This window comes from Macaca mulatta, chromosome 7 (genome assembly GCF_049350105.2).
Source record: "Macaca mulatta isolate MMU2019108-1 chromosome 7, T2T-MMU8v2.0, whole genome shotgun sequence".
Taxonomy (NCBI): Eukaryota; Metazoa; Chordata; class Mammalia; order Primates; family Cercopithecidae; genus Macaca; species Macaca mulatta.
Window position 1 is genome coordinate 161,744,327 of NC_133412.1, and position 19,455 is coordinate 161,763,781.

The window sequence follows — 19,455 nt, forward strand, 5'->3', positions numbered from 1 at the left end:
TGGGGATACAGTGCTAAATGGAGATCACAGACACTCTGCCAGAGCAGTCTATGGAGCCATCTGGAATCCAAAATGTCCTCCATATTCGGTGCCTGTGAAGTGCAACCCAGTTACAGTTCATGTTTGAATTCCTCTGAGAGCCCACCCCTTTAATCATTTCATATGAGTCTTTATTTCAGCCACAGACATGTAAACCTCTGTTCTTTATTACCGAAGAACCTGACCAAAACACCATCCATTCAAATAAGAAGAATTTGGATCCACCTTTTCCCCTTCCACCTGCGAACAGCCAAACCCATTGATTTCCCTCCATTAGCTAATGGGATGCTGGCAGTTGTGGGATCCATTAGACAGAAAAACTTGAGATTTTCTATAAAGCAGCTCTTTTCAAAAGCTTATCTGAGGAAGACTGTGCTTAGGGAAGTCTGTCTATTGAACATGCTATTCACAGATTCCATTCTAAATATTCTAGGCCTTTTCCTTAAATCAAAAACACTAGAAAGGGCCAGGTGAGGCGGCTCACACCTATAATCCCAGCACTTTGGGAGGCCAAGGCGGGCGGATCACTTGAGGTCAGGAGTTGGAGACCAGGCTGGCCAGCATGGTGAAACCCCATCTCTAGTAAAAACACAAAAATTAGCCAGGTGTGGTGGCACACGCCTGTAGTCCCAGCTACTTGGGAGGCTGAGGGAGGAGAATCACTTGAATCCAGGAAGCGGAGGTTGCAGTGAGCTGAGATGGCGCCATTGCACTCCAGCCTGGGCATCACAGAGAGACTCCGTCTCAAAACAAAAAACAAAAAACATGAAAAGCAATATACTTGAACCCAATTAATGTAGCCTTCCACAGCCTTACATTGTACTGTTATGAGAATTGATTCTTCCATAGTTGCTTTAACTTATTCATTTCTGGTTCAATGTCTTACATAAAATTATACCTGAAAGTTTCTGTTTAAATGATATACCAGGAAAATGTGTCATGCTTGCAAAGAGGTATGCTTCTTTGTGTTACATAATGAATGATGGAACTCAGATTTCTTCTTTTGCTTTGGCTGCCATTAAGCTCACAGCTAAAATCCAGGCATAGTCACAATCATCATTATCCCTCTTAATTGCTTTCTCCACTACTTAATAATAGCTACCTTTAAGTGATGAAGAGCTGGAGCTCAGAGATTAAGCAACATGCTCAAATGCATAGAGCTAGACTGAGATGGAGTTTGAATCCCCAGGTCTGAATGACCCAAAGGTTTTGTTCTTAACCACGACAAATCTACAGTTATAGATGTTTCTAGTATTTTTATTCATTTAGTATTTTACATGACAGTCCACAAAACACAATGGTTGAGAGCAAGGACTCAGGAGCCAGTCTGCTTGAGTCCCAATTCCAGTACATACTAGCAGTGTGACCTTGGGCAAGGTGTTCAACCCTTCTGTGTCTTGGTTTCCTCATCTACAAAATAGAGATAATAGCAACTACATCATAGGATTTGTTATGAGAATTAAATTAATAAAATACTTGGGACAGTGTTTAATATACAGTAAAAAACCTAAGTGGTTGTTACTATATGTTATTGTATTATCCCTCAAATCCTTTAATGGAAGCAACTAGGGATGGATGAATGGAAGGATGGATGGATGGATGGATACACAGACTGATAGTTTGTTTTTTTTTTTTTGAGACAGCCTCTTGCTCTATAGTCCAGGCTGGAGTGCAATGGCATAATCATGGCTCACTACAGCCTCAACCTCCTGGACTCAAGTGATCCTCAAGCCTCAGCCTCCTGAGTAGCTGGGACCACAGGTGTACACCACCACACCTGGCTAAATTGTTTTTAATTTTTTTATAGAAACAGGGTCTCTCTATGTCGCCCGGGCTGGTCTCAAACTCCTGAGCTCAAGCGATCCTCCCACCTCGGCCATCCAAAGTGCCTGGATTACAGGCATGAGCCACTACACCCAGCCATAATATGTTTTTCTTAAAGAAGTATTTACTGTAGGAGCAGATGGCCAAGAAATTTCACTTCAATGGCATTATCACTTTTTGCTAAAATTTCTATATATTGGTGGGGCTGAAGATGGCTTATAAATATGTTATTTCAATATTTTTGCAGGCCGGGTGCAGTGGCTCATGCCTGTAATCCCAGCACTTTGGGAGGCCAAGGAGGGTGGATCATGAGGTCAGGAGATTGAGATCATCGTAGCCAACATGGTGAAACCCCATCTCTACTAAAAATACAAAAATTAGTTGGGCATGGTGGTGAGCACCTGCAATCCCAGCTATTTCAGAGGCTGAGGCAGGAGAATCGCTTGAACCTGGGAGTCGGACGTTGCAGTGAGCCAAGATCACGCTACTGCACTCCAGCCGGGCAACCGAGCAACAAGAATGAAATAACAGGAAAAAAACAAAGCAGTAATAAAATGTAACACGTAGACCTGAATTCAAAACTGTCAGCCAAGGAATAAAAGAAATTGCACATTTTAATTCAAAAGCAAGTATTCCATAAACTTGCCCGAAAGTAAAAATATGCTGATCAAATATTTTATCTAAATCTTTATCAAGTTACTGATCAACTTTCCAATATAAAATATTTCATACAATATATGACAAGAATTATATAATAAATTAGGTGACCACATTTTGTACAACAGAAATTCCAAATAATGTATGAAGAGGCAGCTTTTTCTCTTCATCTGTTTTTCTTAGACTAGTAATAGAAGACAATGTGTAGGCATCGGCATTTTTATTTTTTAAGTTTTATTTTGGAAATTCTGAAATATATGTATAGACATTAAGTATAGTGACCCCATCTCCTTATCATGGTGCCTCACCCATCAACCTTATGCCTACCACGTTTTCTCCATCCATCCTCTCCTGTGCCCCCTCCACTACCAGTGTTTTACAGCAAATCCCAGACGTCATGCCACCTGTACTTCAGTACATACCCCTAAAAGGTAAGCTTTATTTTTTAAAAACGTAACTACATTTTTATCACACCCAACAAAATGAACATCTTTATACTGAGTACTCAATACCTGATTCATATGCAATTTTCATGATCGCCTCAAAAATGCATTTTTACAATTTTCTTAAATTAGAATCCAAACAAGGTCTACGGATTACATTTAATGGATATTTCTAAATCTCTCTTGCTATAAAAAAGAAAGTTTTTATTCCCTTTTATTTTCATGTTATTAACAGAAATGGAGCCATTTGTCATGCAGAATTTCCTACCTTCTGGACTTTTGTGATTGTAGTCTCATGGGGTCATTTGGCAAGTTTACATGCTCTCACATTTTTCCTGAAAACTGATCATTAGATTTAGAGCAGCACTGTCTAAAAGAACATTCTACAGTGATATAAATTATCTGTATCTGCGCTGCCCAATATAGTAGCCATTAGCCACATGTGGCTATTCAGTACCTGAACTGTAGCTAGTGCAAGAAAAATTTTAATTGTATTAATTTCAATTAACTATAAATAGCCACATATAGCTAACAACTACCTTACTGAACAGTGCAGACTAGAGGCTTGCTTCGATACAAGTTCATTTTAGTCATTTAACCTGGTGGTGCCTGGTACTTCCGGATGCATCACATCAGAAGAAATGGTATTTGGTTGTCCCAATTACAGTGATGCTGACATTGCCCACTGAGTTCAGATGATGCCAGCCTGTTCCTTTTACCCAAAGGTTTTAGCCAATACTGATGATTGTTACCTCTTTATACAATCTATAAATATAGGATAAACTTACTGCCATTCAGAATAATGTATTGTATTCTAGTAAGTTTCAAAGGTGACCAATGAGGTTATTTTTTTTAAGTATTATGAATTCGTGAATTTTAAAAGATATATTCGATGTGTTTCAATTCATGCAGTTGTATTCTTTTGTTTGTTTGTTTGTTTTATTTTGTTTGAGATGGGGTCTCACCGTCGTCCAGGCTGGAGTATAGTGGCTCAAACTCAGCTCACTGCAACCTCTGCCTCCCAGGTTCAAGCGATTCTCCTGCTTCAGCCTCCTGAGTAGCTGGGATTACAGGCATGCACCACCACGCTCGGCTAATTTTTGTATTTTTAGTAGAGACGGTGTTTCACCATGTTGGCTAGGCTGGTCTCAAACTCCTGACCTCAAGTGATCCACCCACCTCGGCCTCCCAAAGTACTGGGATTACAGGCATGAGTCACTGTGCCCAGCCTAGTTGGTCAAAATTATGATGGTCAAAATTTCCAAGCTTTGTGCAGTGGCAGTATCGTAGCCAGTGAGGTTCAAATGAGGCACAATTATTGATGATTGAAACAAAATTTCCTCTTTTGCAAGTAAGAACTCCAGGCACCAGAGTGTTTGTTCGCTCTGCCATGTGAGGACCCAGCCGGAAGTTCTGCAAGCCAGGAAGGGAGCCCTCATGAGACCTCAACTATGCTCAGATCTCCAAACTGAGAAAATACATCAGCTACTCAGTCTGTAATATTTTGTTATGGCAGCTCACACTAAGATATATTCACAGGTCATTTTTGCTAGATATATAATCATTGCCTCCTATTTCCTTTCCTTGAGGATGTTAAATGTTACTTTTTTGTCCGTTGGCATGAAGTGTTTTTCCAGAAGTCTGACACCAATCTTATTTTCTTAATTTTATAACAGCTTTAGTCTGGATGCCCAATTTCTGGTGACTCTGCAGAATGTGTTGGCACTGATTGCTCTGGACGGACCATGCCAGGTACACAGTACGTCTTTTCAATACAGAGCTTCAAGTCATTTTCCTTTCAAGGAAGTTTTTTAAATGTGTTATAGCTAGAATATAGAATTTGTTATATAGTTTTTGGAATTTGTTCTTTGCCAATGTTTTGACTTAGATCATACTGTTAGAAGAATGTTTTGGCTTTTTCCTTTAGGGAATCCTATTACATCTATTTTTTAATCTTCTATACTTTTATAGTTTCTATCATTTCAAAATTTCTAATTGTTTTTGCAGCTATTTTCATATTCACCTGTTACATAGCCAAATTATTCCCAAGCTTTTCTAATTCAGATTTAAATGGTTCTTTCATATCATCTGTTATTTTCTTAATTTTTAAAGTTCATTTTGTAGTATTAGGTGCCAGTTTTCTGCTGCTTTGTGGTCGTATTTTTCTGTTAAGTCTGAACTTTCTAAAGGTATATTAATCAGATTGTTGTTCTCCCCCTTTGTTTTCTTTTTTCTTTTTCGAGACAGAGTTTCATTCTTGTTGCCCAGGCTGGAATGCAGCAGTGCCAGCTCGGCTCACTGCAACCTCAGCCTCCTGAGTTCAAGCAATTCTCCTGCCTCAGCCTCCCGAGTAGCTGGGATTACAGGCGTGTGCCACCACACCTGGCTAATTTTGTATTTTTAGTAGAGACAGGGTTTCTCCATGTTGAGCAGGCTGATCTCGAACTCCCGACCTCAGATGATCTGCCCCCCCTCAGCCTCCCAAAGTGCTGGCATTACAGGTGTAAGCCACCACACCCGGCCCTCCCGCTTTGTTTTCTTACAATATCTTTGAGTGGGTTTTTTAAAACACCGTTTTTGAGGTATAATTGGCATACAAAGAAGCTGTTCAAATTTCAAGTTGACAATTTGGACACATGCATACATCCATGAAACCATCACTACAAGATGAGGAACATACCACCTGCAAAAGTTTCCTTGCACCCCTCATAATCTGTCTCTCCAATTCCTACCCTGTTCCTAGGAAACCACTCATCTGCTTTCTGACTATGGATGTGATAGACAGAACTCTGGATATCTTGGACCAAAAGGTAAACCTAGTGCATGGGAAGGACACACTGAGGATACTGGAGCACTAAGAGAAAGAGCGAGCGTCTGTGAAGACTCTGTGGAGCTGTCAGACAAGCTCTGCAAGGCTGACTTCTGAACTTGTCTCACAGAAGTCAATGATATTTAGGGTTTTTGTTATATATAGCTATACTTAATCCTTACTGATACAACTTCTCTATCAGGCGCTCCTATACCTAATCAATGAGCAATCCTACTGATTGACTCTAATAGGCCCATTCTCTCTCAATACAGCTAATGCCTTTCTGTTCAGTTCTATATTGTAAACCTACGCCTAGATTATGGCACAGGTATTCCTAAACTGGTCTCCTGCCTATAGTCTTGCCATCTCTGATCTACCTTCTATGATGGGTGATCTTTGTAAAATATAAATTTAATGATTCCATTAAATTTGAAAATCTCTTCCTCATTGTACCATGACTTTATTGCTATGCCTATTTTTTAAATCTCCTTTCTAAGTAATACCTGAAACTTTCTGAAGACATGTAATCATTTTGATTACTTCCCCTGCTTTGCAAAAACTATTCCCTCTAGAACATTTCTAAAGTCAATTTAAATGTCAGTCTCTCTACCTTTCCTGTTCAAGTTCCCCTTGCCCCACCCCTAGGAATCCACAGCTTTAATTAAAGCATTTATTATCATAGGATACTGTAACTATTTATATGAACTGCCAATTCCACCAGACTGTGAGCGGCTCCTCCAGGGTGGGATTAAAGCATATTCACCTCCCACTCTATTCAACACAGTTCTTAAGAGCGTATCTTCAGTAAATGTTTAAATGAGTTAAAGTGATCAGTTCAGGCTTTTTCCTTCTGGTTTCCATTTTCTCTTCATTATTTCTATCTCAGACTTTTACAGTCAGTTTGTGTTTATCCCTACCACTGGATCCTTACTGCTTTGACTTTCCATTCTCTCCTAATCATTAACTGGCAGACTCAAACAGCACTCCACAAACATGAGACAGTACCAGGTTCTCACTGTCCGCAAGGTACTGTGTAAGATATCATTAAGTAAAGCTAAAGAAAACATAGGCTTAAAACCTAGGAAAAAGATACCTGCAAAATCCTAATAATAGGGTATGACAATTACCATCTTAACACAAGTAGAATCAAATTCTAGGTCGTAAGCCAAAACTCATTCTGTCCTGGGGTCATAGATGCTTCATGGAAGAGGTACCTTCTGAACCACAACTCAGGAGGCAAACAGGATTCCAGTAAATACATGTGAGAGAAAGATCTAGGACACAAAGACGAAAGGGCATGCGGTATGTTTCGGGCCCTTGAAGTAGCTCAGCTTGGCTCAAAAGTAACATTAAATAGGGTTAAAAAGATAAGGCAGTGATGGGATTCACAGAACTTTGAAAACCACGCTCAAGAACTCAAATGTTATTCCTTTTTTCGTTGTCTTCAGGGGGAAAAAGAATAAGAACACTTAGTTCCTCTATTCTGCTCCTTAATATCATCTTCCCTTTCTGCTTTTGTCCCTATTAAGTGCACTTATCAGCCAAAATTTCCTGATCTTAAACACTTCCCTCCCTCTCCTCTGTACTCCCTCCCCAACCTGTCTACAGAATATAGCTAGAGGAAGAGAATTCTAGGAGCCTTTCAGCACATTTCATTGAGGAATGAACACAGATTTTGTGACTAATTTTCTAAAATATCTTCTTTCCTAATCACAAAGGATCAGAAACAACACAAACATTAAAGGTAACATCACTACAGGAAGAGTGCACAGCTAGGGTAAATCCATCATTTTTCCCTTTAATTATTCCTTTGTGCCTACTGAACCCATAAGCTACCCAACATGTAGTAAAACACTCTGACATGCCATATATGAGAACCTCTTTGTAATACCGTAGCTAAAAATGTGGGGCGAGAGGCAAAGTTCCAAACTTATCTTCTGACTTCAACCTTAGTTTCACTTTTTACATCTCACTAGACTATTTCCTAAAAACAAATGGCATGTAATTTCTCACCTGGTAATCTCCTGCTGCAGCTGAGAAACTGAAGGCACATAAAACACCACTCCAAAATAGACGGTTGGTTCCAATGCATATTTATCCAGCTGCTTCTTCAAAGGTTTTTCCAAATCTACCCACCGGCGCTGATTTTGCTTGTTGTAGTACCAAAGGCTGAAGTAAGTGACCTGGAAAGACAGAAGGTCACTGAAGGAGGCAATAACATACAAAAGGATTTCAATGACTTCAGCCGCACTAATCCCTGACCTGTGACCAAATGACAGCAGTCTCTTATTGCCTTTCTTCTCAGAGAGGAACAACAGCAAAAACTGAAGGAAAAAAAGGAGGTAAGACCTATCTGTAACTAGCTACTCATATTCAGGAAACAGAGGCAAAAACCCAATTGCACTTGCATATCATTTACTGAACTCTGCCCCAAAAAACTGCATTCATGACCTAGACACTGGAATGTAGTGGGTGCTACTCAATTTTATATGCAGGTTTTAAAAACAACAAAAATACAGAAGAATTTATCCTTGGTTTTTCAATTACTAAAACATTAAATTTGTCATATATATGTATATATACGTATATATACATGTATTTGTCACATATACGTATATACATACATGTGTTTATCATATATGTATATATGTATATTTATCATATATGCATATATATCATATATACATATATATACACATATATATCTATATACATATATTTGAGATAGAGTCTCACTCTGTTGCCCAGGCTACAGTGCAGTGGCGCAGTCTCAGCTCACTGCAACCTCCGTCTCCCACGTTCAAGTCATTCTCCTGCCTCAGCCTCCATAGCAGCCAAGATTATAGCATGCACCACCACACCCAGCTAATTTTTTGTATTTTTAGTAGAGACAGGGTTTACCATGTTGGTCAGGCTGGTCTCAAACTCCTGATATCAGCTGATCTGCCCACCTCGGCCTCCCAAAGTGCTAGGAATATAGGCATGAGCCAGCCACTGCACTCAGTCTCATAATTAATATTTTTAAATAATCATAACTGGGGTTCTACCCAGTGGAATGCTGAGTAAACAGTGTTAAACCAACTTTTCACTACTCTTAGTTCTGGTTTCTATAAAAGAAATTATTTTATTTTCTTTTTTAAATTCATGGTAAGTACCATGAATTCCAGTATTCAGTTCTAGTATTCAGATGCAATTGCAACTCTTCTTTACCCCTTTGTCCTCAAAATTTCATTAGATATACATTTGAAACAATTATAATGCTGTGGAGGTGAATTAACTCTCTCTACACACACACACACACACACACACACACACACACACACACACACACACTGCATGAGAAAAGCTATGACTAATGCAGTAAAATAACCTTAGTGTATTACTCAGAAGTTTAAAGAAAATGCCCGGATGTCTTAGCATTTATATCTCACTGGCTGTGTAATGAAACTGTTAAGGTAAATCAATACTAGCCCTGGGCCTGGTCAACCTGAAAGGGAATTAATACACTTACGTGACAGCCTCAAGCCACTGCTAATACTTGCCTCAAAATCAATCTACAAATCAAGACAATTGGAAAATCACCACTTTGTAGTTGTAAACTCCAGAATAACACTGTCCCAACAGAACTTAGTATGATGATGGAAATGATCTACATCTCACTGTCCAATAAAGCAGCCACTAGCCACATGTGGCTACTGAGCAATTGAAATGTGGTAGTGCCACTGAGGAGCTGTATTTTTAATATTATACAAGTTTAATTGACTTAAAAGTTGCAAGTATCTAGTGGCTACTGTATTGGACAGTATAGATTTAAAGCAACAAGAAAACTGAGAAATAATAGGCCATTTCTTTGAACTGCAATCCTCATTCAAGTAAAAAACAAAACTTTAATTTGCAAGGGAAAAGATTATGCAAACATGCCCTCAATAGTCCTTTTATTATTTTTTAACAAGGTAAGAACTATACCTTTAAAATGAGTTGATCAAATAAATTCAACAAGAATGAGGAATGTGCCCATTTTCCCCTATATCCACAAGTCCCTAGAATACTGCTGGAATTCAATAAATTTTGTTGAATGAAAAGAAGGAATATTCTCTTGATTCTTAGTTGCCACCCAAGTCATCACACAAGAATGGAATATTTTGAACATTTCCTATGTACCTGGTTCTATTCCAAGAACTGTAGAGATACCATAGATTAAATCACCATCACTAATTTATGAAGTAGGTATTTTTTTATCTGTGTAAAACCTCAAAGCCAGTGTTTCCCCCAAGTATTGTCCCTGGACTACCTCTACCAGAAGTATCTAGAGGGTTTCCTGGGCCCTAAAAAGCTATTAATCTCCTAGGTAATTCTTGTGTCCTTTAAAGTTGGATAACTTTGCACTACACTACACTGCTCCTCCAAAGTTATGCAAGAGAAAGTTATATAAAACCTTATCTTTGGCTAGGCGTGGTGGTTCACACCTGGAATGCCAGCACTTTAGGAGGTTGAAGTGGGAGGATTTCTTGAGCCCAGGAGTTTGAGACAAATCTGGGCAACATGGCGAAACACTGCCTCTGCAAAAAATACAAAAAATTAGCTGGAAGTGGTAGCGTGTGCCTGTAGTCTCATCTACTTGGCAGGTTGATCACTTGAACCCAGGAGGTAGACAGAGGCTGCAGTAAGCTAAGATTGCACCACTGCACTCCAGCCTGGGTAACAAAGTGAGACCCTGCCTTAAAAAAATAAATAAATAATAATAATAATAATAAATCATTGACAAGCTGCATGGAAATAAAATTTTTGAAAATCCAAGCACACTGTAATATATCTGAAAGGCCAAGTCCCATTGTTAATTATATTCTGAAGTTATGACATTTTAAAATGAATTGCTTATTATCTGTAAGCACAGAATATGTATCACACAGTTATAGAAAACAAGTAATGTTCTTTTCTTCTTTTAAACTGAAACTTATAGAAAACAAAAATCTGGTTTAATAGAAAGAGCTTGATGTTTAATTCCAAAGTTCTGAGTTTGATTTCCAGCAGTTACTTACTAGGAGTGAAATGGTAAAGGCAATCAGTCCAATTTGGTTTTCTCAAGTGTCAAATAAAGTAATACCTCCTTCACAATGCTATCATGAGGACTGGATAAGGGAAAACTATGTAAGTATATTTTCCTACTAGAAAACCATTATATTTTATTTTTTGAGAGAGAGTCTCACTCTATCACTTAGGCGGGAGTGTACTGGCATGATCACAGTTCACTGCAACTTCGAACTCTCAGGCTCAAGTGATCCTTCCGCCCCAAACTCCTAAGTAGTTAGACAACAGATACATGCCACCACACCAGGCTATTTTTTTTTTTTTTTTTTTTTTTTTTTGGTCAAGACAGGGTCTCACTATGTTGCCCAGACTGGTCTTAAACTCCCGGCTTCAAGTGATCCTCCAGTCTCAGCTTCTCAAAGTGCTGGGATTATAGGAGTATGCCACCGTGCCAGCCTGAAAACCACTATATATTTTTAAATGTTATTTAGTCCACTCATTCTCTCCACTACCAACAAAATCAATTATTGACTCCTCCCCTCAAAAGACTTTTAAAATTACCTACGTGTATTTGGTTACAGCAAAAAACATTTCTGTTACTATGTTTGTTTTCTGCTCCATCTTAGAACACAAGTTTTGGACTGAATGTACCACATTTGGTCTATAATGCCAGATTAGGAATCCTTTAGGATCTAAAATGGTTTGGTATGTCTTTTTTTTTTTTTTTTTTTTTTGATATGGAATTTCACTCTTGTTGCCCAAGCTAGAGTACAATGGTGCGATCTCAGCTCACTGCAACCTCTGCCTTCTGGTTTCAAGCGATTCTCCTGCCTCAGCCTCCTGAGTAGCTAGGATTACAGGCACCTGCCACCACGCCCAGTTAATTTTTTTTTTTAATTTTTTTTTTTTTTTTTTGTATTTTTTAGTAGAGATGGGGTTTCACCATGTTGGCCAGGCTGGTCTGGAACTCCTGATTTCGTGATCTGCCCACCTCAGCCTCCCAAAGTGCTGGGATTATAGGCATGAGCCACCACACCCAGCTGTATGTCACCATTTTTAACCAAAATGAAAAGGTCTTAAAAATACGCTTTGAATAAATTAACTTTCCCTTTAAATACAGTTGAACTAGACTGTTCCAAATACAAAAACAGAATTATAAAATTTTAGGTTTATTGTATAATTTGTGGTTGTACCGTTTGTGAATGGACTGTAATATAATTAAAATAACAGCCAAACAATCTGCTAGCATTCTGTTAAAAAGCACATTCTGAAAGGAAAATTGTTAAAATGTGCTAACTTCATCAGTGCATCTATTACTCATGCAACATGAATTAGAAAATCAAATAGAACTGAACAAATACATTTGTTGAAATTGCATCATAATTAGTTTTTCACAAATTATAGACCACAGAAGAGAGTAGCAAGAACTTTATCTATAGGTACAAACAGCTGAAAAGAATGGTGGGCTTAGGCCGGGCATGGTGAATTGCGCCTGTAATTCCAGCACTTTGGGAGGCTGAGGCCAGTGGATCACTTGAGGCCTGGCCAACATGGTGAAACTCCACTTCTACTAAAAATACAAAAAATTAGCCAAGTATGGTAGAGGATGCCTATAATCCCAGCTACTCAGGAGGCTGAGACAAGAGAATCGCTTGAACCCAGGAGGCGGAAGTGAGCCGAGATTGTGCCACTGCACCACTGCACTCCAGCCTGAGCAACAGAGCAAGACGGTCTCAAAAAAAAAAAAAAAAAAAAGAATGGTGGGCTTAGTAAATTCTTTGTTGGTTAGCTCTTTTAAATAAAGGAGTCTAAGATTTGGGACATTTGAATATTGACTTTGTAGCTTGTCACAGATAGATTATTTACAGGACTTTCTTGTGCATAACTATTGTAGTTAAAGTATTGCTTTGGGATCTGCCCCAGTGTTCAAGTTCTATCTTAAGAAGTAGTGAAAGCTAGCCAAAAATCAAATTTATACCTTGTTAAATTTATATCTTGTTAAATTGAGGTATTATATTTCTAAAATTGCTCCTAGAAATGTTTATATACATATGGGTAACTAAATTATCGTAACATTATAATCCTGGGATTGAAAGCTCTCTTAGAATGTCTACACATATATAATCAAGTTACAACATCTGATTCCATGAGATTTTATGACTATAATATCATCTGTTTCTAAAATAGGTAGGTGGAACTTGAACAACAAAATTTTGTGATTAAATTCTCATCAGGCAAGGATTTTTCCTGGATAAGACCATTTTTTTTTGGCTCGTCTTGAATAACAACCTTAAGAATCTGAATAATTAACTTTCCAAAATAATTTAAAATCCATTCAAAAAACAAACAAGATGGGGGATGAGCACAAAAATCAAGGAAAAGGAGAGAATACTTTCTAACTCAATCGATAGGCCAGCATTACCCCAATACCAAAGCCAGACAAAAGATAACCACAAGAAAACTATAGCCCGACATCCCTTATAAATATAGATGCAAAAATTCTAAGCAAATATTAAAAAACTGAGTCTAACAGCACACTAAAAGGATTATACACCATGACTAAGTGGGATTCATCCCAGGACTGCAAGGGTGGTAAAACATACCCCCCAAAATCATTATACCACATTACTAAGACAAAAGAAATAAAACACACATGACCATCTCAATTGATTCAGAAAAAGCATTTGACAAAATCCAACATCCTTAATGATAAAATAAAACACCTAGAAAAATAGGAATAGAAGAATAGAGAAGAGCTTCTCAACACGTCAATGAGCATTTAGGAAAAACCCACAGCTAATACCAAACTCCATGGTGAAAGACTGAAAGCTTTCCCCCTAAGATCAGTAACAAGACAAGGATGCCAATGTTCACCACTGCCATTTGATGTTGTACTGAAGGTTCTAAACAGAGCAATTACGCAAGAAAAATAAAAGACATTTAAACTGGAAAGAAGAAGTAAAACTATCTCTATGCATAGATGACATAATCCTATACATAGAAAATCCTTCAAATCCACCCCCCAACCCTGACAGACACACACACACCCCTACTCGAGACAATAAATTCAGTGAAGTTTGCAGGGTACAAAATCAACATGCAAAAATCAGCTGCTAGATACCAGCAATGTACATGTCAAAAAAAGAAAACAATCCCATTTATAGTAATATCCGAAAGAACAAAATATGTAGGAATAAATTTGACCAAGAAGGTGAAAAGGCATATTCTGAACACAACTAAACAGTGCTAAAAGAAATTAAGGAAAATCTAAATAAATAGAAAGATACCCCATGTTCATATATTGAAATACTTAATATTGTTAAGGTACAGTACTACCCAAAGTAATCTTCAAATTCAAATGCAATACCTATCACAATCCCAATATGCTTTTTCCTAGAGATGAAAAGCCAAACCTCAAATTCACATGGGCCTGCAGTATTGTTTGGCAATAGCCAAAACAATACTGAAAAAGAATAACAAAATTGGAGGACTCACACTTCCTTGTTTCAAAACTTATTACAAGGCTATAGTCATCAAAACAGTGTGGTACTGGCATAAGGAGAGACATACAAAAAAATAGAATAGAGAGTCCAGAAATGAACCTATGCATCTACAGTCAACTGATTTTAAATAAGGGTGCCAAGACCAGCTGGTGGGAAAAAGAATACTCTCTTTAACAAATAGTGCTGGGACAACTGAAGATCCACATACAAAAGAATGAAGTTGGATCCCTACTCCACACCATATATATAAAGTAAGTAAATATAAGAAGTGACCCATAAAATAGTTTAGAAGAAAACATTAGGGTAAATCTCTGTGATCTTGAATTTGGGAATAAATGTTTGAATATAACACCAAAAACATGAGCAACAAAGAAAAAAATAGATCAACTTATTTCAAAATTACAAAACTTGCCAGGCGCAGTGGCTCATGTCTGTAATCCTAGCACTTTGGGAGGCTAAAGTGGGAGAAACTTGAGGTCAAGAGTTTGAGACCAGCCTAGGCAACAAAGCAAGACCCTGTCTCTACAAAAAATTTTAAAGTTAGCTGGGTGTGGTGGCACACACCTGTAGTCCCAGCTACTCGAGAGGCTAAAGTGGGAGGATCACTTGGGCCCAGGAGACCAAGGCTTCAGTGAGCTATAATTATACCACTGCATTCCAGCCTGGATGACAGAGCAACACCCTCTTAAACACACACACATACACACACGCACAAAATTTAAAACTTTCATGCAAAAAACCATATCAGGCTAGGCATGGTCACTCACAGCTATAAACCTAACATTTTGGGAGGCTGAGGCAGAAGGATTGCTTGAGCTCAGAAGTTTGAGACAATCCTGGACAACATAGTGAGACCTTGCCTCTACAAAAACTAAAATTAGCTGAGTACGGTGGCACACACCTGTAGTCCCAGCTATTCAAGTGGCTGAGGTGGAAGGATCACTTTAAGCCCAACAGATCAAGGCTGCAGTGAGCCATGATTGTGCCACTGCACTTCTACCTGGGCAACAGAGCAAGACCCTGTCTCAAAAAAATAATAATAATAAATGAAGAAAGTAAAAAAAAATCTACAGAACAAAGGAGAAAATATTTGCAAATTATCTATCTGATTAAGGTCTACTATTTGAAATGTATAAAATAACTCTGACGTACAAAAAGAAACAACCCAACTTTAAAATGGGCAAAGAACTTAGACCCTTTTTGAAAAAAGATATGAATGGCCAACAAGCACATGAAAAGATGCTCAACATTATTGGTCATTAGGGAAATGCAACTCAGAACCATAATGAGATACCACTTCATACCAACTAGGATGGCTATAATTTTAAAAAAAAGGAAGTAAACATTGATGAGGAGAAACTGGAACGCTTATACATTGCCAGTAGGAACAGAAAATGGTTCAGCTGCTGTGGAAAAGTTTGGTGGATCCTCAAAACACTAAATATAGAATCACCAGATGATCCAGCAATTCCCTTCCTAGGTACATACCCCAAAGAACTGAAAAACAGGTGCTCAAGCAAACACATGTATATGCATATGCACAGCAGGACTATCTGCAATAATCAAAAGGTGGAAACAAGCCAAATGTCCATCAATAGATGAATGGATAAACAAGCTTGTGGTGTATAAATATAATGAATATTCAGCCATAAAACACAATGATGTACTGGTTCATGCCACAATGTGGATGACATTCAAAAATATTATGCTAAGCAAAAGCAGCCAGAAGACAAATATTGTATAATTCTGTTTATATGAAATAGCCAAAGAAATCCCACAGGTGTGGTGGCTCACACCTGTAATCCCAAGGTGCTTGGAGGCCAAGGCAGGAGAATCGCTTGAGGCCAGGAGTTCAAGACTAGAATATATAAATTCACAGAGACAGACAGAAAGTAAATTGGTGGTTGCCAGGGGCAGGGAAGAATAGAAAATGACTGCCTATGGGATGCAGAATTTCCTTTAGGGGTGATGAAAATTTTTTACAACTAGAGAGTATTATAAATGTACTAAATGCCAATGAGCTGTTTACTTTAAAATGGTTAGTTGTGGCCAGGCACAGTGGCTCACGTCTGTAATCCCAGCACTTTGGGAGGCTGAGGCAGATCATGAGGTCAGGAGTTCAAGACCAGCCTGCTCAACATGGTGAAACCCCGTTTCTACTAAATATACAAAAAAAATAGCTGGGCGTGGTGGCATGTGCCTGTAATCCCAGCTACTTGGGAGGGTAAGGCAGGGGAATTGCTTGAACCCAGGAGGCAGAGGTTGCAGTGAGCCAAGATCACACCACTGTACTTCAGCCTGGGCAACAGAGCGAGACTATCTCAAAAAAAAAAAAAAAGGTTAATTGTACATTATGTGAATTTCGTCTCAGTAAAAACATGTTTTTAAAGATTAGAAATATTCATAATAAAAATCAAGTAAATAATTTTATTTTTATTACAATAATTTTTGAGGAACAGGTGGTGTTTGGTTACATGAATAAATTCTTTAGTAGTGATTTCTAAGATTTTGGTGCACCCATCACCTGAGTAGTACACACTGTACCAAATCTGTAGTGTTTTATCACTCACCCCTTTTATTCTCACCCTTCCCCTGGAAACCCCAAAGTCCATAATATCATTCTCATGCCTTTGCAACCCCACAGCTTAGCTCCCACTTATAAATGAGAACATATGATGTTTGATTTTCCATTCCTGAGTTATTCACTTAGTATAATGGTCTCCAACTCCATCTAGGTTGCTGCAAATGCCATTATTTTGTTCCTGAGTAGTATTCCATGGTGTGTGTGTGTGTGTGTGTGTGTGTGTGTGTGTCACATTTTCCTTATCCACTAATTGGTTGATGGACATTTAGGCTGGTTCCATATTTCTGCAATTGCGAATTGTGCTACTATAAACATGGGTGTGCAAATGTCTTTTTCATACAATGACTTATTTTCCTCCTAGTAGATACCCAGTAGTGGGATTGCTGGATCAAATGGTAGTTTCTACTTTTAGTTCTTTAAGGAAGCTCCACATTATTTTCCATAGTGGTTGTACTAGTTTACATTACCACCAGCAGTGTAAAAGTGTTCCCTTCTCACCACATTTATACCAACATCTATTATTCTTTGATTTTTTTTTATTATGGCCATTATTACAGGAGTAAGGTGGTATAGCACTGTGATTTTATTTGCATTTTCCTCATAATTAGTGATGTTGAGGAGTTTTCTGTAAGTTTGTTGGCCATTTGTATATCTTCTTTTCAGAATTGTCTATTCATGTCTTTAGCCCATGTTTTGATATGATTTTTTTTTTTTCACGGCTTTGTCTGAGTTCCTTGTGGATTCTGGATATTAGTCTTTTGTCAGATGCACAGTTTGCAAATACTTTCTCCCACTCTGTGGGCTGTTTACTGATTACTTCTTTTGCTGTGCAGAAGCCTTTTAGTTTAACTAAATCTCATCTATTTATCTTTGTTTTTGTTGCATTTGTTTTTGGGTTATTGGTCATGAACTCTTTGCCTAGGCCAATGTCTAGAAGGATTTTTCTGATGTTATCATTTAGAATTTTAATAGTTTCAGGTCTTAGATGTAAGTCTTTGAACCTGCTTGAGTTGATTTTTGTATAAGGTGAGAGATGAGGATCCAGTTTCATTCTTCTATATATGGCTTGTCAATTATCCCAGCACCATTTGCTGAATAGGGTGTCCTTTCCCCACTGTATGTTTTTGTTTCCTTTGCTAAAGATCAGTTGGCTGTGAGTGTTTGGCTTTATTTATGGGTTCTCTATTCTGTTCCATTGACCTATGTTTTCCTACCAGTACCATGCTGTTTTGGTAACTACAGGCTTGCAGTCCAGCTGGAAGTCAGGTAATGTGATGCCTCCATATTTGTTCTTTCTACTTAGTCTTGCTTTGGCTATGGGGGCTCTTTTTTGGTTCCATATAAATTTTAGGATTCTTTTTTCTAGTTCTGTGAAGAAAGATGATGGTATTTTGATGGGAATTGCATTGAATTTATATATTGCTTTTGGCAATATGGTCATTTTCACAATATTGATTCTATCCATCCATGAGCATGGGATGTGTTTCTATTTGTTTGTGTCATCTATGATTTCTTTCAGCAGTGTTTTGCAGTTTTCCTTGTAGAGATCTTTCACCTCCTTGGCTAGGTATATTCCTGAGTATTTCATTTCTTTTTCCAGCTGTTATAAAAGAAGTTGAGTTCTTGATTTCATTCTCAGCTTCCTCACTGTTGGTGTATAGCAGTGCTACTGATTTGTGTACATTAATTTTTTTCCTAAAACTTTACTGATATGGTTTGGCTGTGTCCTCACCTAAATCTCATCTTGAATTCCCACGTGTGGGAGGGACCTGGTGGGAGGTAACTGAATCATGGGGGCAACTCTTTCTGGTGATAGTGAATAAGTCTCATGAGATCTGATGGTTTTAAAAATAGGAGTTTCCCTACACAAACTCTCTTCTCTTGTCTGCCACCATGCCTTTCATCTTCCGCCATGATTGTGAGGCCTTTCCAACCATGTGGAACTGTAAGTCCATTAAACCTTTATTTTGTAAATTGCCCAGTCTTGGCTATGACTATCAGCAGCATGAAAACAAACTAAAACATTTACTGAATTCATTTATCAATCTAGGACCTTTTTGGATGAGTCTTTGGGGTTTTCTAGGTATACGTTCCTGTCATCAGTGAAGAGTGACAGTCTGACTTCCTCTTTACCAATTAGGATGCCCTTTCTTTCTTTCTCTTGTCTGATTGCTCTGGATAGGACTTCCAGTACTATGCTGAATACAAGTGGTGAAAGTTGACATCCATGTCTTGTTCCAGTTTTCAGGTGGAATGCTTTCAACTTTTCCCCATTCAGTATGTTAGCTGTGGGTTTGTCATAGATGGCTTTTACTACCTTCAGGTATGTCCCTTCTATGCCAATTTTACTGAGGGTTTTAATCATAAAGGAATGCTGGATTTTGTCAAATGCTTTTTCTGCATCTATTGAGATGATCATATTGTTTTAAATCCTGTTTATGTGGTCTATCACATTTACTGACTTGCGGATATTAAACCAACCCTACATCCCTGGTATGAAACCCAATTGATCATGGTGTGTTATTTTTTTTGATATGGTGCTAGATTCAGATAGCTAGTATTTTGTTG

At 38.1% G+C, this 19,455-nt stretch overlaps 1 protein-coding gene and 1 pseudogene across 1 annotated transcript in view; one reads left to right on the forward strand and one right to left on the reverse strand.

Moving 5' to 3' along the window:
* PTPN21 (protein tyrosine phosphatase non-receptor type 21) overlaps positions 1-19,455 on the reverse strand; it is a 90,094-nt gene that overhangs the window by 44,999 nt on the left and 25,640 nt on the right. The window contains exon 3 of the mRNA XM_015144342.3: positions 7,786-7,955. Coding sequence (XP_014999828.3) covers positions 7,786-7,955 — 170 coding nt within the window. The remainder of the gene's footprint in view (positions 1-7,785; positions 7,956-19,455) is intronic.
* Positions 4,228-4,358, forward strand: LOC114680079 (U4 spliceosomal RNA; annotated as a pseudogene).